This window comes from Chlamydotis macqueenii, chromosome 1, assembly GCF_036417535.1.
Source record: "Chlamydotis macqueenii isolate bChlMac1 chromosome 1, bChlMac1.mat, whole genome shotgun sequence".
NCBI lineage: Eukaryota > Metazoa > Chordata > Aves > Otidiformes > Otididae > Chlamydotis > Chlamydotis macqueenii.
This window is the reverse complement of record NC_141556.1, coordinates 55,868,646-55,888,393: the sequence shown is the minus strand read 5'-3', so window position 1 is coordinate 55,888,393 and position 19,748 is coordinate 55,868,646. Positions and strand designations below refer to the sequence as shown.

The 19,748-nt window shown below is 39.5% G+C and overlaps 1 protein-coding gene across 12 annotated transcripts in view; it reads left to right on the top strand.

Annotated features, from left to right (window-relative positions):
- Window positions 1–19,748, top strand: part of TNRC6B (trinucleotide repeat containing adaptor 6B) — a 149,456-nt gene that overhangs the window by 47,471 nt on the left and 82,237 nt on the right. Inside the window, exon 1 of one of the 12 annotated variants that reach the window (XM_086752537.1) lies at window positions 11,591–11,785. The exons of 10 other annotated variants lie outside the window; for them this stretch is intronic. In XM_086752537.1, coding sequence (XP_086608663.1) covers window positions 11,781–11,785 — 5 coding nt within the window. In that variant the 5' untranslated portion in view covers window positions 11,591–11,780. Of the gene's footprint in view, window positions 1–11,590; window positions 11,793–19,748 lie in introns of those variants that run through there. One more of the 12 variants, XM_086752571.1, reaches the window with a different exon arrangement.

The window sequence follows — 19,748 nt, the reverse complement described above, 5'->3', positions numbered from 1 at the left end:
ACATGTAAATATCATTGCCACAGTGCCATAAACTAGCCAATCCTAATCTTTTATAGTGTTGCTGAAAACTATAAGAAGGCTGCAGTGGTATATCCTGAAGATGTCTGCTTTGATTGGTGAAAATGCCAGACGTTGTTACGGAGTACTGCCATATTCTTTTGAAGGGTTTCTTCAATGTTAAAATCCCATGAAGGACCCTAGCCATAGCTTCTGTCCCTGTAGCATAAAATACTGTTATTTACCAAATTTAAAGTAAACCATTAGCTAAATGCTTGCATAACTGGGGCCTTGTTTGATGTTTTAAGGACATTCCATATTACAGAAGGTACTAAGATTTGTCTTGAGTGTCATTCCACCTATGTGATTTACTGACAGTACCGGCCTATGCAGAAGTTTTATTTGGTTTTTTTTTTTTTTTTTTGGTTTTTTTTTTTTTTTTTTCCCCTGGAAGATTTATGCTGGGATTTTCCAAGTAGACTCCAAATCCTAATTCAGATTAGCAGCTGAGATTTGGGGTACCTAAATTCAGGTGTCACCCCAAATTCTGTTGAAATTCGTGGCAAGTTACATCTTTCCTTGAAAACATCAGCAATTATGTTCAAAAGTAAAGGCATAGTAGATTTATCATTGCTTGATTGTTCTCTCTCTGTGTAGAATAAATAGCCCATAGAAAAATCTCCCCAAACACTAAGTCCTCCGTGCAACATCCTAACAAGCCACCTATGTGCTCTGTCTGTAGTGGCCGTGCCACTACACTGGCATTGCAGTTCTGTTAGCATGTCGGAATATGCTTCGGTCCCAGTAATAATTCAGGCTAGCTCTGGTGTTGGCTTCTGAGTAGGGCAGTTCTAACTTTGAATTTTTTTTCTTTTCTTTTATGTCCTTGAAGAATTGAAAGGGTGTCTGAGGGCATGAGACTAAAACTGAAGATGAAAACTGGTCCAACTAAGGTTTAGGGAATATTTTCATCACCTTGAAGTTCTTATACTGCCTGCAGTGTAGTGAGTGGCAGGACAAGTTTGCATTTGAAGGCAACTCTGCCTGTGTATATAAGGGGGACCTGAGGCGTAGAGAAAAGAATTGCCCTTTGTTGTGCAATTGAGTGGGTAGAAACGGATGAGACAGCGGTGAATTCTGTATCTGTAGAGGCAGCTGTGTTTTAGCCACAGGACTGGTAGGTCAACAGTATAGCAGAAGCTGCCTTGCACCCTTTACAATACAGTACTTCTGAACAATGTAACAAAAATATACAGAATTTATACTTAAGCAATTCATAGTGCCAAAAGTTTGGTCAATTGTCTTCCATATTTTACCACTTGAATTTTAGACTAAAATATTGTGAAATTTTTGTACATAAAATTAGAGGTATTACCCTAAAAACTCTAGTCTGAGTATTCTAAGCAAAAATAATTTAAAATTAAGTGTTCACTTCTGCAAGTTAGTCTTGAAAATATTTTCAATAATCATTTCATGGTTTTTAAGATTCCCCATTTCACCTCCTCAATGACTTTATTTTTTTTTGTTTCTTTTCAAAACATAAATCAGAAGGTAGCAAAGCATATAGCACTGTATGTTTTATTTTGTCATGGCAGATACAGGCTTTCCATGTACCTCAGCTATCCTGCATTAGTGTACTGTTATTTTGCAAGTATTTTCTCAGTATGTGGAAAAACAGAAGCCGGATGACTGTTGGGGGTGCAGGGGGAAGCTGTGGGAGATCACACAGAAAAAAGTCAACTTTGGAGGTTAAGTTCCCGCTTACTATCTCAATGTGTTTAACTTAAACTGCTGCTGAGCACTGGGGGGGGGAAACTGTGGACAGTGTACATTCTAAGTGTGAATAATTTGGCGCTGCTTTTCGCTGGGATTTTGTAGTGCTTTCTTCCAGATGTCCTGTGGTAAAAGCAGGCGAGTTTGTTTGGATTTCGCCTTCCCCAAGATCTGTATTTGTCCTGCGTAGGAAGTACACAAAGCCTGCTTCTGAATTTGCAGTCTCATCTGATCAGGAGACTCATTTGTTTGTTGTCTTTCCAAAACATGAGAAAAGTCTATTTTCTATTCTTGCTTGCTTGATTTATAAATATGATATTGCAAAATACCCAGAGTGGATAGTGTCACATATTATCCTTGATACTATCGGTTTCTTTAGTCATCACAGTTAGTAATAATTCTGATTGCTAGTGAAAAGGAGTGTATTCTGATTTACCACTGCCTTACAGAGCTTACTGTATTTTGAAGGGGAGAGCACTTGCATACTGACCAAATTCCTAAAATCCCAGAGCCTCTTTATTTCAGACACCACCACCCACTCCACCTCCTGTATTCTAGTCCCTTTCCAGGAAGCAGACTATCTGTTGGACACTTTATTGACATCTCAAGTTCATTGTCCAAGAAGTCTTTTTTTTTTTTTTTTAGATCTGATTGATTAGTGGTTGTTGTCCCTCACTCTTCCAAGTTGCCACTTCCTCAGGAGCTGCCTAAGGTGACTGCCCTCTGAAGTGTCATTTATATGGGTGGCTGGGCATTGCTCTCTCTTCAGCATTTCATTGCTATTTCGATCCAACTGTTGGATCACATCTTGCACTTGAGTGAGGTAACAGACTTAAAAGAACAGCAAGCAAAATAATTTAAGGACTGTTAATAATTTTGAGCCATGTCATAATTAGTGTTTTGTTTTTATTCTTAATGTAAAAATATATTTCAATTTAGACTAATTTCTGTGGTATCTACCCCAAGTTAGTACCATGCGTCTTGATTTGCTAAGGATTCACCTTTTGGACTGTTAGTGCAAGTCAGTGACATTATAAATGTGTATGAATTACAGTCCTAAAACTTCTTTTTTTTTTTTTTTTTTTTTTCTTTTTTTTCCTTTTGCATCCAATTTAAGTTGCTTGGTGCTTTTCCCCCTGCTTCATTCTCTCCAAAGAATAAATACATTCATGAAGTCTTTGGTAGTTTTTTTTTTTTTTTTGTGTATACGCCTACATTAATGGTTGAATCTTCCTTTCAAGGGGATGAAGAGGGAAAGGGAAAAAAACGTGTAATGGTTGTATATTATGTTAGAGTTGGTGCTTTTTTCTTGTTTCATGTGTCCAGGAAATAAAAATCTGGTGACTCTACACTATAGCTTTGAGGTACCAGAGGCTAAAGGATAAAAAAGGTAAATGGTCTCAAAGTCCAAGAACTTGGTTCTAAGTTACAGATCCCATCTAAACCCTTCAGGGAGTGACCACTATTGGTTAAAGAAGGGGAGGGAAGAAAGGAAAGCAAGCTCTTCATTCCATGTAGAAGATAGGATTGACTTTCTATGACTAAAAATACTGTGCTGTGTGGTTGACATGGTATGAATTAAAAATTTGTTTACAGAGATATTTTGGAGGTTTTAAGCTACATTGCTTCTCTGGCATGCTGTGATCTGGAGAGCTGGTATGATTTCTTTTACTCTTACCTAGATAGATGGAATTTGCTGAACTCTTTGCCCTTCATCGAAGTTGACAGTATTTAGGGTTTTTAGGTTAGTGCATGCATTTGAATATTTGTGACAGCTACAGCTTGTAGAATTTTCTGCATGGATAGCTAGCAGTTCCTTTCCTGACATTTCAAGCTGAAGGGCTGTACATGAAGGCAAATTATTTAGGGAAGATGTTCAAGTCACTTGGAAAGATCAGTTTACAGATTTTTTGCAGCAATAAATAATGCTTTTATTAGAAAAATGAGTCAAATTAGGGAAATATTCTCTTACAGTAATCCACTGAATATGCATTCCTTTTGTATTCTGCTTTTATTTTGGGGTTTTGGCTTTTTAAAAATTATTTAACTTAGCATATTATGGTTCCTTTAATGAGAACAAAGGAAAATGGGTTGGTGCCAGCTCCAACCAAAATGCCAGAAATTCCTCTGCTCAGAGGTTTCCAGGCCAGTGGTTGAATGCCCCATACTAAAACTAAAGGCAAGTTAGAACAATTTGTAGAGAGATACTGGTCTATCTCATAAATAAATTAAAAAAAAAAGATATAAAAATCTTAAGTGTAGTATAGCTGCCCTTTAGGTGTGTGGGGAAGATTGGTCTACAATAAGACTAACTCTTTCAGCACAAAAATCTTCCTTGTCTTTTGTGAGACTTGTCATAAGTATTTGTAAGAAATCTGCTTTGCATGAGCAGACTAAACCAAAGTGAGTAGCATATACTGAATTTCAGTAGAAGCACGTTTTTCTGGTTTTGTTTAGTGAGGAGGGGCCTAAGGTGGCAGCTTCTGTAGGAAACTGCTAGAAGTCGCTCCCCTTTGTTCAGTGAACTCGGCTGGGCCTAGGGCGGACCCGCTGCTGGCCAAGGCCGAGCCAATTGGTAGCAGAATGTTCCGTGATAACGCCTCTGCGATAACGTATTAAAGAAAGGGAGAACAGGAAAAAAAAAAGTAGAGAAGATGTGAAGAAGCTGAGCAGGGGCAGAGAACGGGAAGCACAAGCCCCGTGGGCCTTGTGGGCCTTGCAGGCCTCACCCTCTGGCCTCCCGCTGGGCAGCCGACTGGGCCCAGCCCGGCTGCAAGGAGTGGAGAGGAGATGAGATGTGAATAAGATGTAAAAAGGATCCTGAGAGGTGTCTGCCAGCCTGTTGTGAAGAATTTTTCTTGTGAGAGGAACGGCTGCAGACGCCAAGGTTAGTGAAGAAGGAGGGGGAGGAGTAATGCGGCTCCTGGCCAAGATTCCCCTGCAGCCTGTGGTGCAGCCCATGGTGAAGCAGGCTGTGCCCCTGCAGCCCATGGAGGTCCATGGAGGAGCAGAGATCCACCTGCAGCCCGTGAAGGACCCCACATCGGGACAGGCAGATGCCTGAAGAAGGCTGAGGCCCGTGGAGGCCCTGCGCTGGGGTAGCTCTTCTGGAGGGACTGCACCCCGTGAAGAGATGACCCATGCCGGAGCAGTTTCATGAAGGACTGTAGCCCGTGGGAGGGACCCCATGAAGGAGCAGGGGAAGAAGGCGAGGAGTTCTTTCATCTATGAAGAAGCAGTGGCGTAAAACAACGTGTGACGGACTGACTGTAACCCCCATTCCCTCTTCCCCCCTGTGCTGCTCGGCGGGGGTTGGGGGGAAGGTGGTAGAGATAATGTTAAGCCTGGGAAGAGGGGGGGATCAGGGGAGGTTAGCTTGTTCTCTGTCTCGTTATCTTGCTGGTTTTAGTAATAAATGAATAGTTTTCCCCAAGTCGAGTCTGTTTTGCCCATAATGGTGACTTTAAGGATTTTCTCCCTGTCCTTCTCTCGAACCTCAAGCCTTTTTCTTACATTCTGTCTCCATGTTCTCTCGGAGGGTGGGGGGAGCGAGAGAGAGACTGCGTAGTCTGGCCTCGACTGAGGCTGAACTACGACACATGTTTAAAAGCTCCATATAAAGAAGGGGTCCTGTTGTGGTAAAGTGTTTATAGACAGGAAGGATAAGTTTTTCATTAAATATTCCAGCCTGATCACATGAAAATGCTTGCTGCTATTTATTTTAAACAGTTTAAAGCTTCAAGGCTTAAACAGGGGGAAGGAAATAAGGATTTTAACCAATGAGGTTATTACTCCTTTTGAAATGCATAGTAGCAGCTACTGTTGATAGAAGGTCTTTTGAATCAATCATCTAACCAGCATGGTAATTCACATACTGTAAATAACAATTAGAAAGTAACTGCTTGCTGTATATATGGGTGGAGTGATATTCTATACCATTTCCCTGAACGTTTATTTGAAAGAAGTGTTATCTTTTCATTGGCATGGATAGAATTGCATAAAACAGATAAACTTTTCCTATTTCATTGATATTTTGGCATTTTATATAGGATTTTAGAAACTGGAGAGGGAGACCTATTAGGAGGATGGAATGGGTGAAGATGTTTGGGGTCTATTCTTTCAGTTCCTAGAGTAGTTAAGTCTCATGCAATTGCTTTACATGTCTGTATCTTTCCTGAGTAAGTTTGGAGTCTCGTATCCAGTTTTGGTCAAGTGAGGCAGAGGAGTAAGAAATTACAATACAGTTGTAATGTATGTTAAATGTTAATTATGTGTGTTAAATGTATGTTAAATCTTGTAATATGTTAAACTTCAGTAATTGCCTGGAGGAGAGACCAAAATTAATTTCCCAACTAAAAGAAGGGCTTCAGGACGAAACAAAAGATTATCTGTCCTGCTTATGTCTGTTAATAGCTAATTATCATGTGTGTTTTGGGATTAGCTGCAGCATATGCTATTTTTTGCCCAGGTACTGAGAAGAGATGGGGGAAAAAAGTCATGGGAAGGGATCTGCTTAGGGCTCAATATGCTGGTCAAGTGTCAAAGGAGAACTGACTGTGCAGGAAACTGGGATTAGTGTGGTAAAGTAGAGGTGAAATGAACTTTCAGTTCCGTTGTTCATGGAACAACTTTGTTAAAAGGCAGCTAGAAAGCTTCATCTTTCTCCAGTTTGGAAAGGGCATTTGAGGAGATTGAAGATGTGGAGGCATAGTGATGGATTATTTATAGGCTGAACAGCTAGGAAAGGTATTGTGGCATATAGAGGAAAAAATAAGTGGAAAAGTGAGTATTTGCAAAGTTTGGTGATTGAAGTTTTCCTTCTGACTCATTATCTTTCTGTCAGCACTTCATTAATGTACAGCGTCAGAACTTTGGCATGGCCTTGAAGTCATGTATAGTCCTTAAACTTCGTGTGCTGTAAAGTTTTCAGGCCTCGTGTTCCTTCTTTTGCCCATGGCAAGATGCAAATGAGATCCAAGCTTTAGTATGGCTCCAAAGCGCTGTTGCAATATAAGTTTTGAACAATAATGATGGTATGCTTCATTCCTAAAATGTGTTGATAGGTGCCTTTGTGTAAGGGATGCAAAAGCTGTCTTAACCTTTTCAGAAACAGAGCAAGCTTCTCCTTTGTCGGGTGCTTTTCGTCATGGTATTTTTCTCTGAAGAAGAATTTACATTACACTTTTGGTTACTGTAGTTAAAAGCCCCTGCCAGCTCAGTTTTCACAATTCTGCAGCATAAAATGTCTCACTACTCACTAAATGTTAAAGGGGTGGGGGGAGTCTCCGAAACAAAACCCTACTTTTCCATAGGAATTGGTATTTTGTTCTTGAAGAATGCTTGAACATTTTAAAGTTTTGCAATTCTGCAGAAGCAAAGATCATCTCTCTTGCACAATGCCTTATGTGCAATTGCTCTGAAGACTTTAAAAAAAAAAAAGTCGATACAGCCAGATTTAGCTATTGTCTACACTTTTCAGAAGTGTTGGGCATTCCAACATCTCTCTCTGTTCAGAAAAAATAAAAGGTAGTTCAGATCACTTTTAAATTATCCAGTACTGAGGTGCCTTTGTCAAGTTTCTAGTTATTACCAAGTCTAGGAAGCAGGAAACCTTGAACTCCTGGTTTTAACCTTTATGTTTTTAATTGCTCTCTTGAAATAGATCATATGGCAGTTGTTAGAGCACACAAGGAATAGTTAACTCTTGATTCTGTTTCTTAATTTAAGGGGTTCTCTGCTTGCTTTGTATTAATAGAAATTGTGCAACTCTGTAACTTAGTCCTCACATAAATGTCGCTGCCCTAAGAGTTATGCTTTTAACTTGCATCTCAGGGAAAGACAAAGGGACCTTGCTGATCCCTGTTAACTTGGAGAGGTGTGCTTGCTCAGATTGTAATCCAGGTCAGTTGGTCAACTGGTGACTGGCTGGGGAGCCGGGGAAGGAATGGACTCCAGTTACCTTGTATCTGTTACTGCACCCCCCTTCTGGGGTTGAGGGATGGAGGTCTAGGGAAATCTAACTGATGAGCTGCAGTAGGATAGAGGGCATGTAAACTTCAGTTCACTTTGGGAAAAAAAAAAATCTGCCTTTTTGCCTCTCATACTTCAGGAACCAAATTCATCACCAGCAGGAGAAAGGACTGTTGGTGAGAAAGCATTCATGCTATGAGAAACTTGTTAATATTTGAGGTTTCTGCTGATGAATTGTGTTGAGGAGCTGAATTGACTTTTTTACTTGCATAGTATCAGCTATGAAGATCTTTCTAGGGCAAAAATAAGTTTTAAATTCATTGCCACATGCATATGGGTAATGTAGAAGGCCCAGTAGGTGGAATCCAGTGTTGTAGGATGGTGAGGGCGCAGCCTTCAAAATAAGTAAGATATGGCATCAAACAGTAGGACTTCGGGATGAAATACCAGCTCACGAAACAGGGAGTTTTGCATAACGACTGTATGAAATCAAATGCTTTCAAAATTGAGTAAGGATCAACAGATCAGACAGACTAAATCTCCTTTTCGAGATGACAACTGGAGGGTACGGTTGATACCTCAGTTTGTCTAGTGGACACTGGAGCATGCCTGTGTAACTTATGTTGAAGCCTAATTTATCGATTCTTATCAAAGGCTCGTCAGAAAGGATGAGCTGTTGCTAGAACCACACTACAGCTTAACGTGAATTAAAAAACCCACAACTCTCCTGTCTCACTTGAGGTACGAGCACAGAGAATCCCTAACTGTAAGCATCTCTCTTAATGTGCCTGTGTGTGCGTGTATATGTCTGCTCATACTGGATACTGTCCTCACAGGAGCACTGTGAAGCTTCATTAAAGTTTTTAAAGTGCTTTATGATCCTCAGATGGAAGGTGCTTAGAAATGAAGTGTTTGTAATCAGATAAGTTGGTAGCACATAACAAGGATGTAACCTATTAACAGTGCTATTAGCATCAGAAAGCTTAATGGTTAGGTTTTAAAGTGCAATTGCCCCCTGAAAAGGGACGTGCAGATTTTCTGTGTGCTGTGTGTTTTTATGCTCTACTCCATTGTTTTCTAAACGACTGTGCCGCGCTTCTTCCACAATTTTGGTTGAGGAAATGCTGCAAAGAAACCAGCAAAAACCCCCAAAAAAAGAAACAAACAAAAAACCCAACAAAAAACTTCCCAAACCAAAACAAAAACTGTAAAACTTTTGTGAGGCATCTTAACCAATATGCCAACAGTAATAGATAAAGAATTAGGTATGTTTCGGTTGTTAGCTTAGTTGAAAAAAATCAATTAATTGATTTATTTCCTTTATTTTTATGTTAAAATAAGTATTTTGAAGTTGCTTACAAATAACATTTTAAAGGAGACAAAACATGGGAAATTTTCATCTTGTCAAGTGGAGTCCGTGGTTCTTTATGGAAGACAAAATAGGTAAAGGTAAAACTTAGACCCATAGCCCGTACATTTTTAACAGAATGCTGAATAACCCAGATGTTTTATCCGTGCTGTGGTTATTTAGGAATTGCCCATACCAGAATCTCTAAATATTCTTGGTTCACTGATTATTTGTTAGTCCCATAAAAAGTTTTCTGATTAAAAAGTTTTGTTAATAGAACACTGACAGGGTGAAATTTTATAGCAGTGATTCACAGCAACTCAAGTGAATGCTGGTTGCTTAAAGTTGTCACAGCATTATCAAATCCTTGAAGTAAAAGCTTCCAGGATGTCAGAATGGAGAGCTGGCAAGCCCTGCTGAAGTTAAGAGGATTTCTAAGTCTGAGTAAAACAATTTGGCTTTTGAGAGGGAGTAAAATTATCTGTAGCTTAGTACTTGGTGTTAACATACATGGAACATGCAGCTGCGATACTTAAATGTAACTTTTCAGAAGAGGGATAGCTGCTTCACAAATACACATGTATACGTGCTTTTAGGAAACTGTGTGTAAATCAGATGTTTAGCACTTGGTTTGAGCTTTCTCTTTAGCTATTCAGAGCAATTGTGGTCTTCTCTTTGGGTTTTGCCACAAAATAAGAACATGTTCCCTGAGATTTCAGTACATTTCTTAAATTGTTATGTTTGGATAAGCCCTGCCACAAAGCACCAGGAGCTGTTACATCCAGCAGGCTGGGTCTCTGCTCTGGTTTAGACAGAGCAACTTGAACAGCTAGCATCTAACTGATTTTATTTCACTAAGTGCCTGTAAGTGCAACACGCATTAGCTATTTCCAGAGTTTCATGAGCCAGCAGAGATAGATGTAGGGGGGAGTTAGGGTGCAGGCTGTCATCCTGTTAAAGAAATCCCCTCACTGGGGGAATCCCCCTTCAAAAGTTTCTGTACCTTACCCTGAGGGTAGTAGGAGCAAAGTGATACGTTAAAACCTGAGCCATATTAGCCATTCATGGCCTCCTGATGATTTTTTGAAACACAATGTTTTGCCAATGACTTATGTAGTGAGGAAATTTTTTTTTTTTTACGATGAGGGTGGTGGGACACTGGCACAGGTTGCCCAGAGAGGTGGTGGATGCCCCATCTCTGGAAACATTCAAGGCCAGGTTGGATGGGGCTCTGAGCAACCTGATCTGGCTGGAGACGTCCCTGTCCTTTGGAGGGGGGTTGGGCTAGATGGCCTTTAAAGGTCCCTTCCAACCCAAGCTATTATGTTATTCTATATACAGTAATGATTTTTATTCTCATTTGTAAGATGTGCAGCTTCTGCTCCCCCAAATTCATTCCTATGGAGTGCCTTCCCATGACTTTTCAAGTTAGCTTCATTGTGTGGTTTGTCATTGCTAGTGTGGTCTTTTTTACTTTCTACATAGCTATAGTGCGAAACTGTAGAGTATTAGACACTTATGAAAGGTTCAATGCCAAGGGTGCTCCCGTGAGCAGTTATCTCGCTGGGCATGGTTACGTTACACTTGTTACTTGTGTTGGGCTGGCTCAGGAGCAAGTCTCCTCACAGCAGAATCACGCTTACGTTACCGTATAGTGTTCCTGAACTATCTTCTTTACTATTTCTGCACATTCAACATAATGTCTGGAAACGTCCTGCAGATTTTTATGTTGCAACATACAGGGATTCTCTCTTTCAACGGCTGGAGCATTTACCTGTGGAAATTGTGGGAAGAGGCGATCGAGCGTCTGCCTCATGACTGAGTTGCAGCCTGAGACTTGAAACAGTCAAGGCAGTAGGAGAGACGAGTTTGCTCTGCTGTCCTGTAGGTCTTCACGCCTCTGAACCCAGATCTCAGGTTTACGTGTGCGCGTCGTGTACACAATCCAGTTGCAGTCTGGATCCGTTGTGGACTGAAGATGAACCTCTTGTCCCTCAGACAGGATGGGGTACTTCTCAAAATGTGGTTTGCTCTTGAGGTGAGCGCTAGGGTCGTGTGTCCTCTAGTACAGTGCACGTGGCTAGTGGGACTTAAATATTTCAGCATGCATCGTTCATGGGTTCTGCAGCCTTAATGTAGAATTAGCGTAATTGGCTGCTTTATTTTTTGCTATTTTTAAAGAGAGAAGCTACAGCTGAGTTGCTCTCCGTGCTCTCATGGCTCACCTATTTTACCCTTTCTGTGTGTGGCCTTTGCGTGATGAACGGAGAAGAACCAAGCGAGGGGAGAGAGAGGCGTTGCTTGGCGGGGAGAAGTTGTGTGTGCCCCCCCACCGCCGCCGGCCTAGTTAAGGCGCTGTCCCTTTAAGGCGGTAAGTAGGCCGGCCCCGTCTTTTGATTGACAGCCTGTCTGGAGTCACATGACCTGCCTCTATTTGAAGGTCACAAAAAGCTTCTTCCTTTAGAGAGAGCAAGAGGGAGAGAGAGGGAGGGAGCGAGCGAGAGAGAGGGAGGGAGAGAGAGAGTGAGTGAGTGAGGGAGTTCAAGCCAAAATGGCCGACAGAGTCTCTGCTGGTTTCTGAACATTTGAAATAAAAACAAAAACAAAACACAAAATCATTTTGGGATCTTTTTTCATTTCCATTTCTACCTTGTATGCCTCAACTCGCTGGATTTAAGCACTGCTGCACTTTATGAGGTTAGTGGTACGTTTATATTTTATTATTTTGGTTTTTTACCTATCAGTAGATTTTTTTTTTTTAAGAGCCTGAGCCGACCGTTTTCATCCGTGGTTTTGCAGAGGTGGTTTTTGTAGCACAAATGCTTGCTTCAGATGTTGCCTGGTTCTGCGTGTGGAGCACTTTTAGTGGATTTTTAGGGTTTTTTTTAGAAGGAGGTCTCCATAGAAGTGTATTGTGGATTTTCAAGAGATTTGCAATTTAAAACACTTAGGCAAATTACAGAAGATCGTTTATATTTTCCAAGCTGGTGAAGTACAAGACAGTACTGAAAATCTTGTTTTATTTAAATAGAGGCTTCTTAAACAGCGATTCCTTCCTCACAGCACCCGAAGCTCTTAAATCTGCTGCAAAAATTTGCATATATAAAAATGGGTTTGCGTTCTTTCTGCTGCTGGGTCCGACAAGGGACAGATGGGGAAGTGTTCTCACCGGGCCACCCTTCCCGGGGAGGAAAAAAAAAAAAAAAACCTTTGAAAACCACGCACCTGAGCCGGTACCATGCCAGGTTTGGGTCGGGAGCGCGGGGCGGTTGCGGGGCAGAGGAGCCCTGGGCTGGCAGAGCCCAGCCGAGCCGAGCCGAGGGCGGCCGGCGGGCTCCCCTGCTCCCCCCTCTCGGCCGTCGTTGGGACCAAATGGCCCGGTCCCATAAAGGCGGCATCGGGAGTGCAGGCGTGCTCGGTGGGGCCGGCTTTGAAAGGGTCTTGCCGTGTCCGGTTGCTGAGGAGTTAAGGGGACCGACCCTTCTCTGCTTAACGAGTCTGGAGACTGATAAAATGTGGGGCAGGTATTTAGGAGTGTACGCTTGCAAAAGCAAGATACTGGGTGCTACTGATGTTTTGAAGGCTCTTGCTCTGTGTTCTTTAGAAAACAAGTATTCACCTACGTGTTAGTAAATGTAGGTAAAAAGCTATGTTTTCTCGCTTTTTTTTTCGTCTTCTGCGTTCCTAAAAATTTAAATCCAAGTTATTGTTGCATTTCCCTCCAGAACCAGGCAGAAAATTAAAGGGAAATAGCTGAAGCTTGCTTTCTGAGAACAGGCCCCTCCTTCTGCATTGTAAGAGTGTGATGTAATGCTCTTTTCTGTGAGGTTAAATGGAAAAAAAAATCTCTGTGGTAGTATACATTATTCTTCACCCTTTCCTGATGGGCCTTGTACTGTGGTATTTTTTTGTAGCTGGATATTTAAGCAACAGATAATTATGCAAATAATCATGTGAACGTACTTTCACATTGCAGTGGAGTGTGCATTGATTATGGTTAGCAGGTCAACTTTGTAAACCTACAAGATGGGTCATATTTTGTATTTCTTTGTGGCCTTACCGCCATACAGTTAAATAGAAATGGAGGAGACAGGTTTGGATATGGTTACTGAAAATGCATCTGGCTGTCTTCATTGTAGTCTTGTGGTGGCATATATCAGGGCTTTTTTTTTTTCCTTCACTGACTAGCAAATATTTGAAATAATTCTGCAGTATATTAAGTTTCTCTTGAAAATTAAAAGTGTGGTTTTATTTTAAATTAGAGCAGGCCAATTTTTTTTTTTTTTAAAAAAAGCACTCAAATTTGATCTAGTGTATTGTACAGATAATTTTGGTCTTTAAAAGTTTAGTAGTAATGAATAATGCAGTTCATGCATGAAGTAATACATTGTCCCTGTTTAGGGTTAGTGAACTTACTACATCCCACCTTCATGTTATTGACGTGTAACTGTGAGGGAATTTTATAAAAACGCTCTGTATCTTTGACCTAATGCAGCCTGATGGCTTTTGTTATTCAAAGCCGCCTTGGGTGTAGTGGAGATCCTGATGTAGACAGGATGTGTTGAATATACCTGTTGATTGACAAACTGAAATATTAGAATTGTTTTCAAATACAATATAAAGTAGTGGTATTCTCAGATTGGTTACTTACTGGACCACAACGTCAATTGTGTAGTTTATGTGATAATTGCTATAACATAGCATGGCTGAACTGAGGAAGTGATGAAAACGTAAATTTTTGTCCTGAGTTGGCAGTACTGTAGGACTTAGCCTTCCCAGAATCTGTGCTTGAGAAAAGGACTTGCCTTTCCTGTGTGTGGTTTGTTTTTTTTTGCCTTCGTGCATTACTGTCTATGTTACACACTTAAAACTGTGCCAATATTAGTATAGCTTGATAGTTAGGAAGAGGGAATACAGGATATTTTCTAGTAAATGCAACTGCACACAGCCACAGAAGCTGTCATAGATCAGACAAAAAGCAACTATTGAGAATAATAGTACAGTACAGAGTCAGTCAGACATCTAAGTAGCTTTGAGGCAGTACACTGTGAATAGAAAGGACCAGTTAAAACAATTCCTGATATAAATACGTCTTTGACCCATCAGATCTTAGTGGAGTATATGTTGAGAATTCTGCAGCCTGTGAAATCTTAGGATTTTAAAAGTGGGAGTCTGGACAATTCTCTTTACTGTTTGCATTCAGTATGTTCCTGCAGTACAAAGGGAAAAAAATTCTTATTTAAAATCATTTTGAGAGACTTGAGTTGCAATTTCTACATCAGCTGGAAGCTTGCAGAAGTGTTTGGGCGGGGGAGCCTTTTTTACTTCATTCAGTTTACAGTGATGACAGTGGGTTCAGAAGCTTTTTTCATTTTTTTTTTTTTATTTGCATTTGTATGTCAATTGTTATTGGTATCTACGGGAATCAGGCCCTTTCCAAAGCAGACTGTTTTAGCAGGTTGAAAACCACAGTGAAGTCTGTAGTCAGCAGAGCCCCTGGAGTTTTTTGTGCTACATCTAAGAGATTCTTGAGAAATAACTGACAAGAAAAGCCTTATTACCATTGAGCTTCAATACACAGGAGTCTGCAGTTCTAATGGGAAAAAAAAATCAGGGAAGCCAAGTGTCTAAAAAATCAGTATGCTTACTTTCAGCGGCTTTTTTTAGCCTCATTCTCTCCTGCTGTGAAGGAAAAAAAAGAAATTTCATGAGACCATACAGTGTGTGCCGGCTACTTTCGGCTACACTTAACCTTTTGAGACTTTGTCTCTTACTTATTAATAGATTAATTTGATAAACAGGTGTAAAATTCAGTTTAGGTGAATACAAAGATATATTGCTTCTCAAAGCAAGACAAGTTCACTATTTGTTTCAAGAAACAGCAACTTTAGTTGCTAATATAACACTGGCATTTAGTTGGTATGGTTACATGTGCCATATTTCAGATATTGGCCAAGCAAGATGTCTAAAGTTGGGTATCAAGATAACACTTTTTGGCCATTTCCGTGTTGATGGCAAATGTGGAGGCATCGTGGAGATAAAAAATACTATATACTGAAAATCTATTTTGTTTTGGTGATGGTGCCATAATTGTTTTGAAGGGCACAAGAGAAATGGTGCCTTTCTGTATCTGTGGTGAATTCCAGCTCCAGAGCTGTACATTTAGCATTTTTCACTGCTTAAATTCTTTTTCTCCTTTGTACATAACCTTCCAACCTAAGAAGACAACAATTTGGTTTTTTCTTTTTGTTTTGTTTTTTCTTTTTGTTTTCTTTTGGGAGCAGCACGAATATATGCAAACCCTCACATTTTTTATATGTAGTGCCATCAACACAACTGAAAAGAGTTCCTAAGGCTTTATGGATGTTGTCATTCTTGTCTCTGTATAGTATGCTGGCGTTACAGTTGAGGTCTGAAATGCTCTGGTCCTGCTAAAATTATATGTTTATAATCATTTCTGAAAAGTTATATTTTAAGAACTGGTTGATGTGATATTTGGATATTATAGTATGGGCAAATTGAAAGACAAACTTTGATCCTCTTTCAAAATATTGTAGTTGCAGGACTACTTTTGATTAGCCCATTTAGTCACGTGAGAAAACATGAAACAAGATACAAACGCTAGTGTTACTTCAGGTACCCAAGAGAAGATACACGAATAAAACACAAGATGATCTTTAAAGGCAGAACAAATCAAATCAAGAGTTAAACAGCATGGGAAAATGTATGCTGATACACCTGGAGAGAAAATACTGAGGGGAGTCTTGTTAAAAACCACAGGTAGTAAGCATGAGAGCTGAGTATATTCCTTTCAGAGCTACAATTTGTGTCTGAGTTTAATTAAATGGATACTTGTATGTGTTAGGCAGAGAAAATAATCTAAAAGTAATTCAACATGGATAGGTGGAAAAATGCTTAAAAGTACAAAGCATATGTATTAATACAAATTTGTGTTAAATTGAGACTTTTAGAAGTGAAATGTAGTCTTGGAATTTACTACTACAACAAAACCAAAACAAAGCATCAAGATACAACCATGTTTTATTTCATGCCAGCATGGGAGGAGTTCTCTTCTTAGGATGGTACTTGTGAGGCCTTAACTTGTGAATGTTTTGAACGGTAGGGGAGGTCAACAAACTTTTGAGGTAGCTCAAGTAAGAGCAGCAAAACATAATAGAAGGAGGTAGTGTGGCATAAAACCACTTTGAGGTTTTTTTTTTTTATTTATTTTTATGGATACACACATTCTCTGCCAATGAATAAGCAGTTGTTTTGTTCGAAAACCATTATTTTGACACTGAGCTCCATCGTAGTCGAATGTGCTTTGAACGGGATAGTTACTTCAGCAACTAAGAAGCAGAAAGGCATGAATATTTTTAAATGAAAGTCGCCATTCTTTTACTTCCTTAAGAGTGCACAGAAGTCCACTGTGCATGCTTAAATTATGAAATAAGGGGAGGGTGCTCATCTTTCCCAGGATTTTTAGTAGATGCAGAGTTAGGGCTTCCTGAAGTGCGAATATGGGTGTAATAACTGAATTCAAAAACTGATTTGAACTTGAGCTGAACATTCTCTTCATTTCTGAATCAGAGAAACATTTTTCTAGAAAAATAAAACAATGGAAAAATTACTTCTAGTATTCTCAGATTTTGGGGTGGGTTTTTTTTTTTTTGCTTTTTTTAAGCACAGAATTTGTTAAACAGCAGAATCATGAGCTACTGTCCGTCTGTAATTTCACAGTGGCTGTTGAGCTCAGCCGCTGTGTACATGAAAACATGCAAAACTTCAGCTGCAGTGAGGCTGCTAGAATTTATTTTTTTAAGCATGTACACACTATGGCTTCTGTGGATCTTGAGCTTTTTGTGCTAATTGACCTATGTGAAAACAGGAAAGGTTAAATATATATTCTGTTAATGCTGCTTAACCGTTAATTAGAGTTGAGTTCAGTTGTTCCATTTTACATGTGCTCTGTGGCAAATATACACGAATGTGTTGTCATCGTGGTTCAGTCTACATTTGTGAACCTGGTTATGCCGGAACCATCCAGTTCTCCAGGATGCTGCGTCCTGTGTCCCTTAAACATCCCTTAAATACAAGTCTTCCATGTTTCTTCCACTTTTTTCCCCTGGTTTAAATTTTACTGTTTGTAGTAGAAGACACTGTAACTCCAATATTAATTAGAGTTCTAATGTAGCAGTGTTCATGTTCTTGCAGCTTCCGTATTGGCATTTATATTTTTAATTGTATATAATTTGAGTTAAGCAATCATGCTAAATTCAGGGTCTTATTTAAAACATGTGGTTCTAATTCTGTGTTGATACAGTAGATACATTTGTCTACAAAACAGCTTTATTTGGCAAGAGAGTGACTACTGCTGAAAACTTAGTCAACTGAAGTGAGACTGATACATTCTGATACGTCGCTTTGCTGGCTAAATATACAGCATGTTTATGCTCAGCCTTTTGCTGAACAATTCATAGGGAGGATGATTTGATCAAAACACACAAGTGAGTTTTGGTATTTTAATGCTTGAAAATCAGGAGAGGGGAGGGCAGAAGGAACCGAAACTTAGCTAACATCCTTTCCTAGCTTATTCATATATGCATCAAAAACTGATTGTCCTGTGAGACAGAGCTTAGTAATTAGATAGCTTGATCCACATTGGAATTTTAAAAAAATGTATTCTTCTATATTCTAATTAAGACTAAATAAATAAACCTTTCCTATTCTGTGAGTCAGTGTTATTACCCCGCTATTCTATTCAAGGGACCTTCTATGGTAAATACCTAAAGAAAATCAAACTGATTTAAACATACAGTGCATGGAAATAGAGGATATCCTATTTATGTTATACGTATGTCATTCTGTGTCTAGCTCTGTTTTTCTTATGGATGTGATTCCAAGTTCACGTGCACTGGTTGGAATATAAATGTTGACTAGGTTCAAATTGCCTGTAAAAATACTTGGTTAACCTGAAGTAAAACCCCAAAAGCTTTTTTGACCCTAGTGTAAAGGAAGGCTCCAGCTGATGCTACAGAAGTCAGTTGTAGCAATATTAAAGGGAATTTTAAGTTAAATAGTCTTGTGTTACAGAATTAAATAGTTTTTCAATTCTTTCAAAGGTAATGTTCAGATTAGCTGTTTGATGCATCTCAACCAGGCCAAACAATGCTGAGGGAGAGAAAGTGGACAAGGCATTAGAGTTATTTTAGTTTTGTTTTGTCCTTACCTGTGTCCTCTATTCCTGTTCAAAGCAGTTCTAGATTATGCTGGCAGGAATGCTTGCTAACCAATGTACTGGCCTTGCTGTAGTATTCCTGGCTGCTTCATCTCATGGAAACACACTGATGGTAGTGAGATGTAGGAAAGTAAAAACAAAATCTCATGTGGGTAAAGATTTAATCTTCTTATTAAGTTGTTTAGATGTACTTCTTCATGATGGTATTTCCCTAACTTTCTAGGATTTAATCAGCAAATATGTTTTGAAAACCACTGAATTACGGTGGAAAGTTTTATTAAATGACGTGGGATGGGAGAATCCTAAGTCTTACATGCAGGTAATTTTTCAGCAATTTGAACCAGTTTAGTCCTTGTGCAAAAGCTACGTGAATTTGCATTTAACCACCTCACCTTTGCATGGTAGCTCTTCTGGAATGACTGTTTCTGATGAAGTCAAGGCCAGGTTGGATGAGGCTCTGAGCAACCTGATCTAGTTGGGGATGTCCCTGCTCATTGCAGGGGGGTTGGACTAGATGGCCTTTGAAGGTCCCTTCCAACCCTAACCATTCTATGATTCCAAGTCCTCGGACAACTGTTTTTATCAGAAAATAACACAGTATTCTGGATTAATTTACTCTGCTGTCTTGTTAATTGGGAGATGGTTTTGGTTCACATTTACCACTTTCTACAAATGAATTCTGTGTCCTGATACAGAAAAACTGTAGAAGACATCAGATTTTAGGGAAAACAAGATGAAAAAGGCCAAAGCGGGTGGAGGCTAAACTTTGAGAGTTCAGGATTTGGCAACTTAATGTTGCTTAGTTCTTTAAGCTAGCTTTCTGTGGTTAGGCTGTGAATAACTGAACAGGTTAATTTTTGAAAGTCAGCCTGTCTTGATTTAAGTTTTGAGGACAAGATTTTTTCCCAGGGGTGGATTTCAAGGCAGCGTATACTGTTTTAAAGGTGATGAGCTGTATTTGCGTGATTGGATCATCTGAGTCCAGGAAAAGCTGAGGTTAGCTGGTGTCAGTCTCCATTACATTCTGCTTCAGTCTAGATAATGTGAACTGAAACTCTTCTACAGCAGACTTGCAAATATATGGTCAGCTTAAGTTTATGTAAAACTTGGTAAAACTAGGTAACTTGGTTAAGCTTAAATATTTTTTTTTCCCCTTCACATTCCCAGGCTGTTTTTCTGTTGTTAAAGTAATATTAAATAAAGTGATATTAAAAATTGGTTGTTGTAATCGTTTGAGATTGAGCATTGCATTTGAAGTTAAGCTGTTAGAACTAGACTTCATCACTGGCTCAGTGGGTTAATCAGAGCAAGATTGTATGTTGTTCTGCCTTGTAAGTTTAGTTATAGCAGGTAACTTTATTTTTTTTAACAAATCTTGAAATTGTTATCTATTTCCCAACTCTACTACATCTTTTGATATTT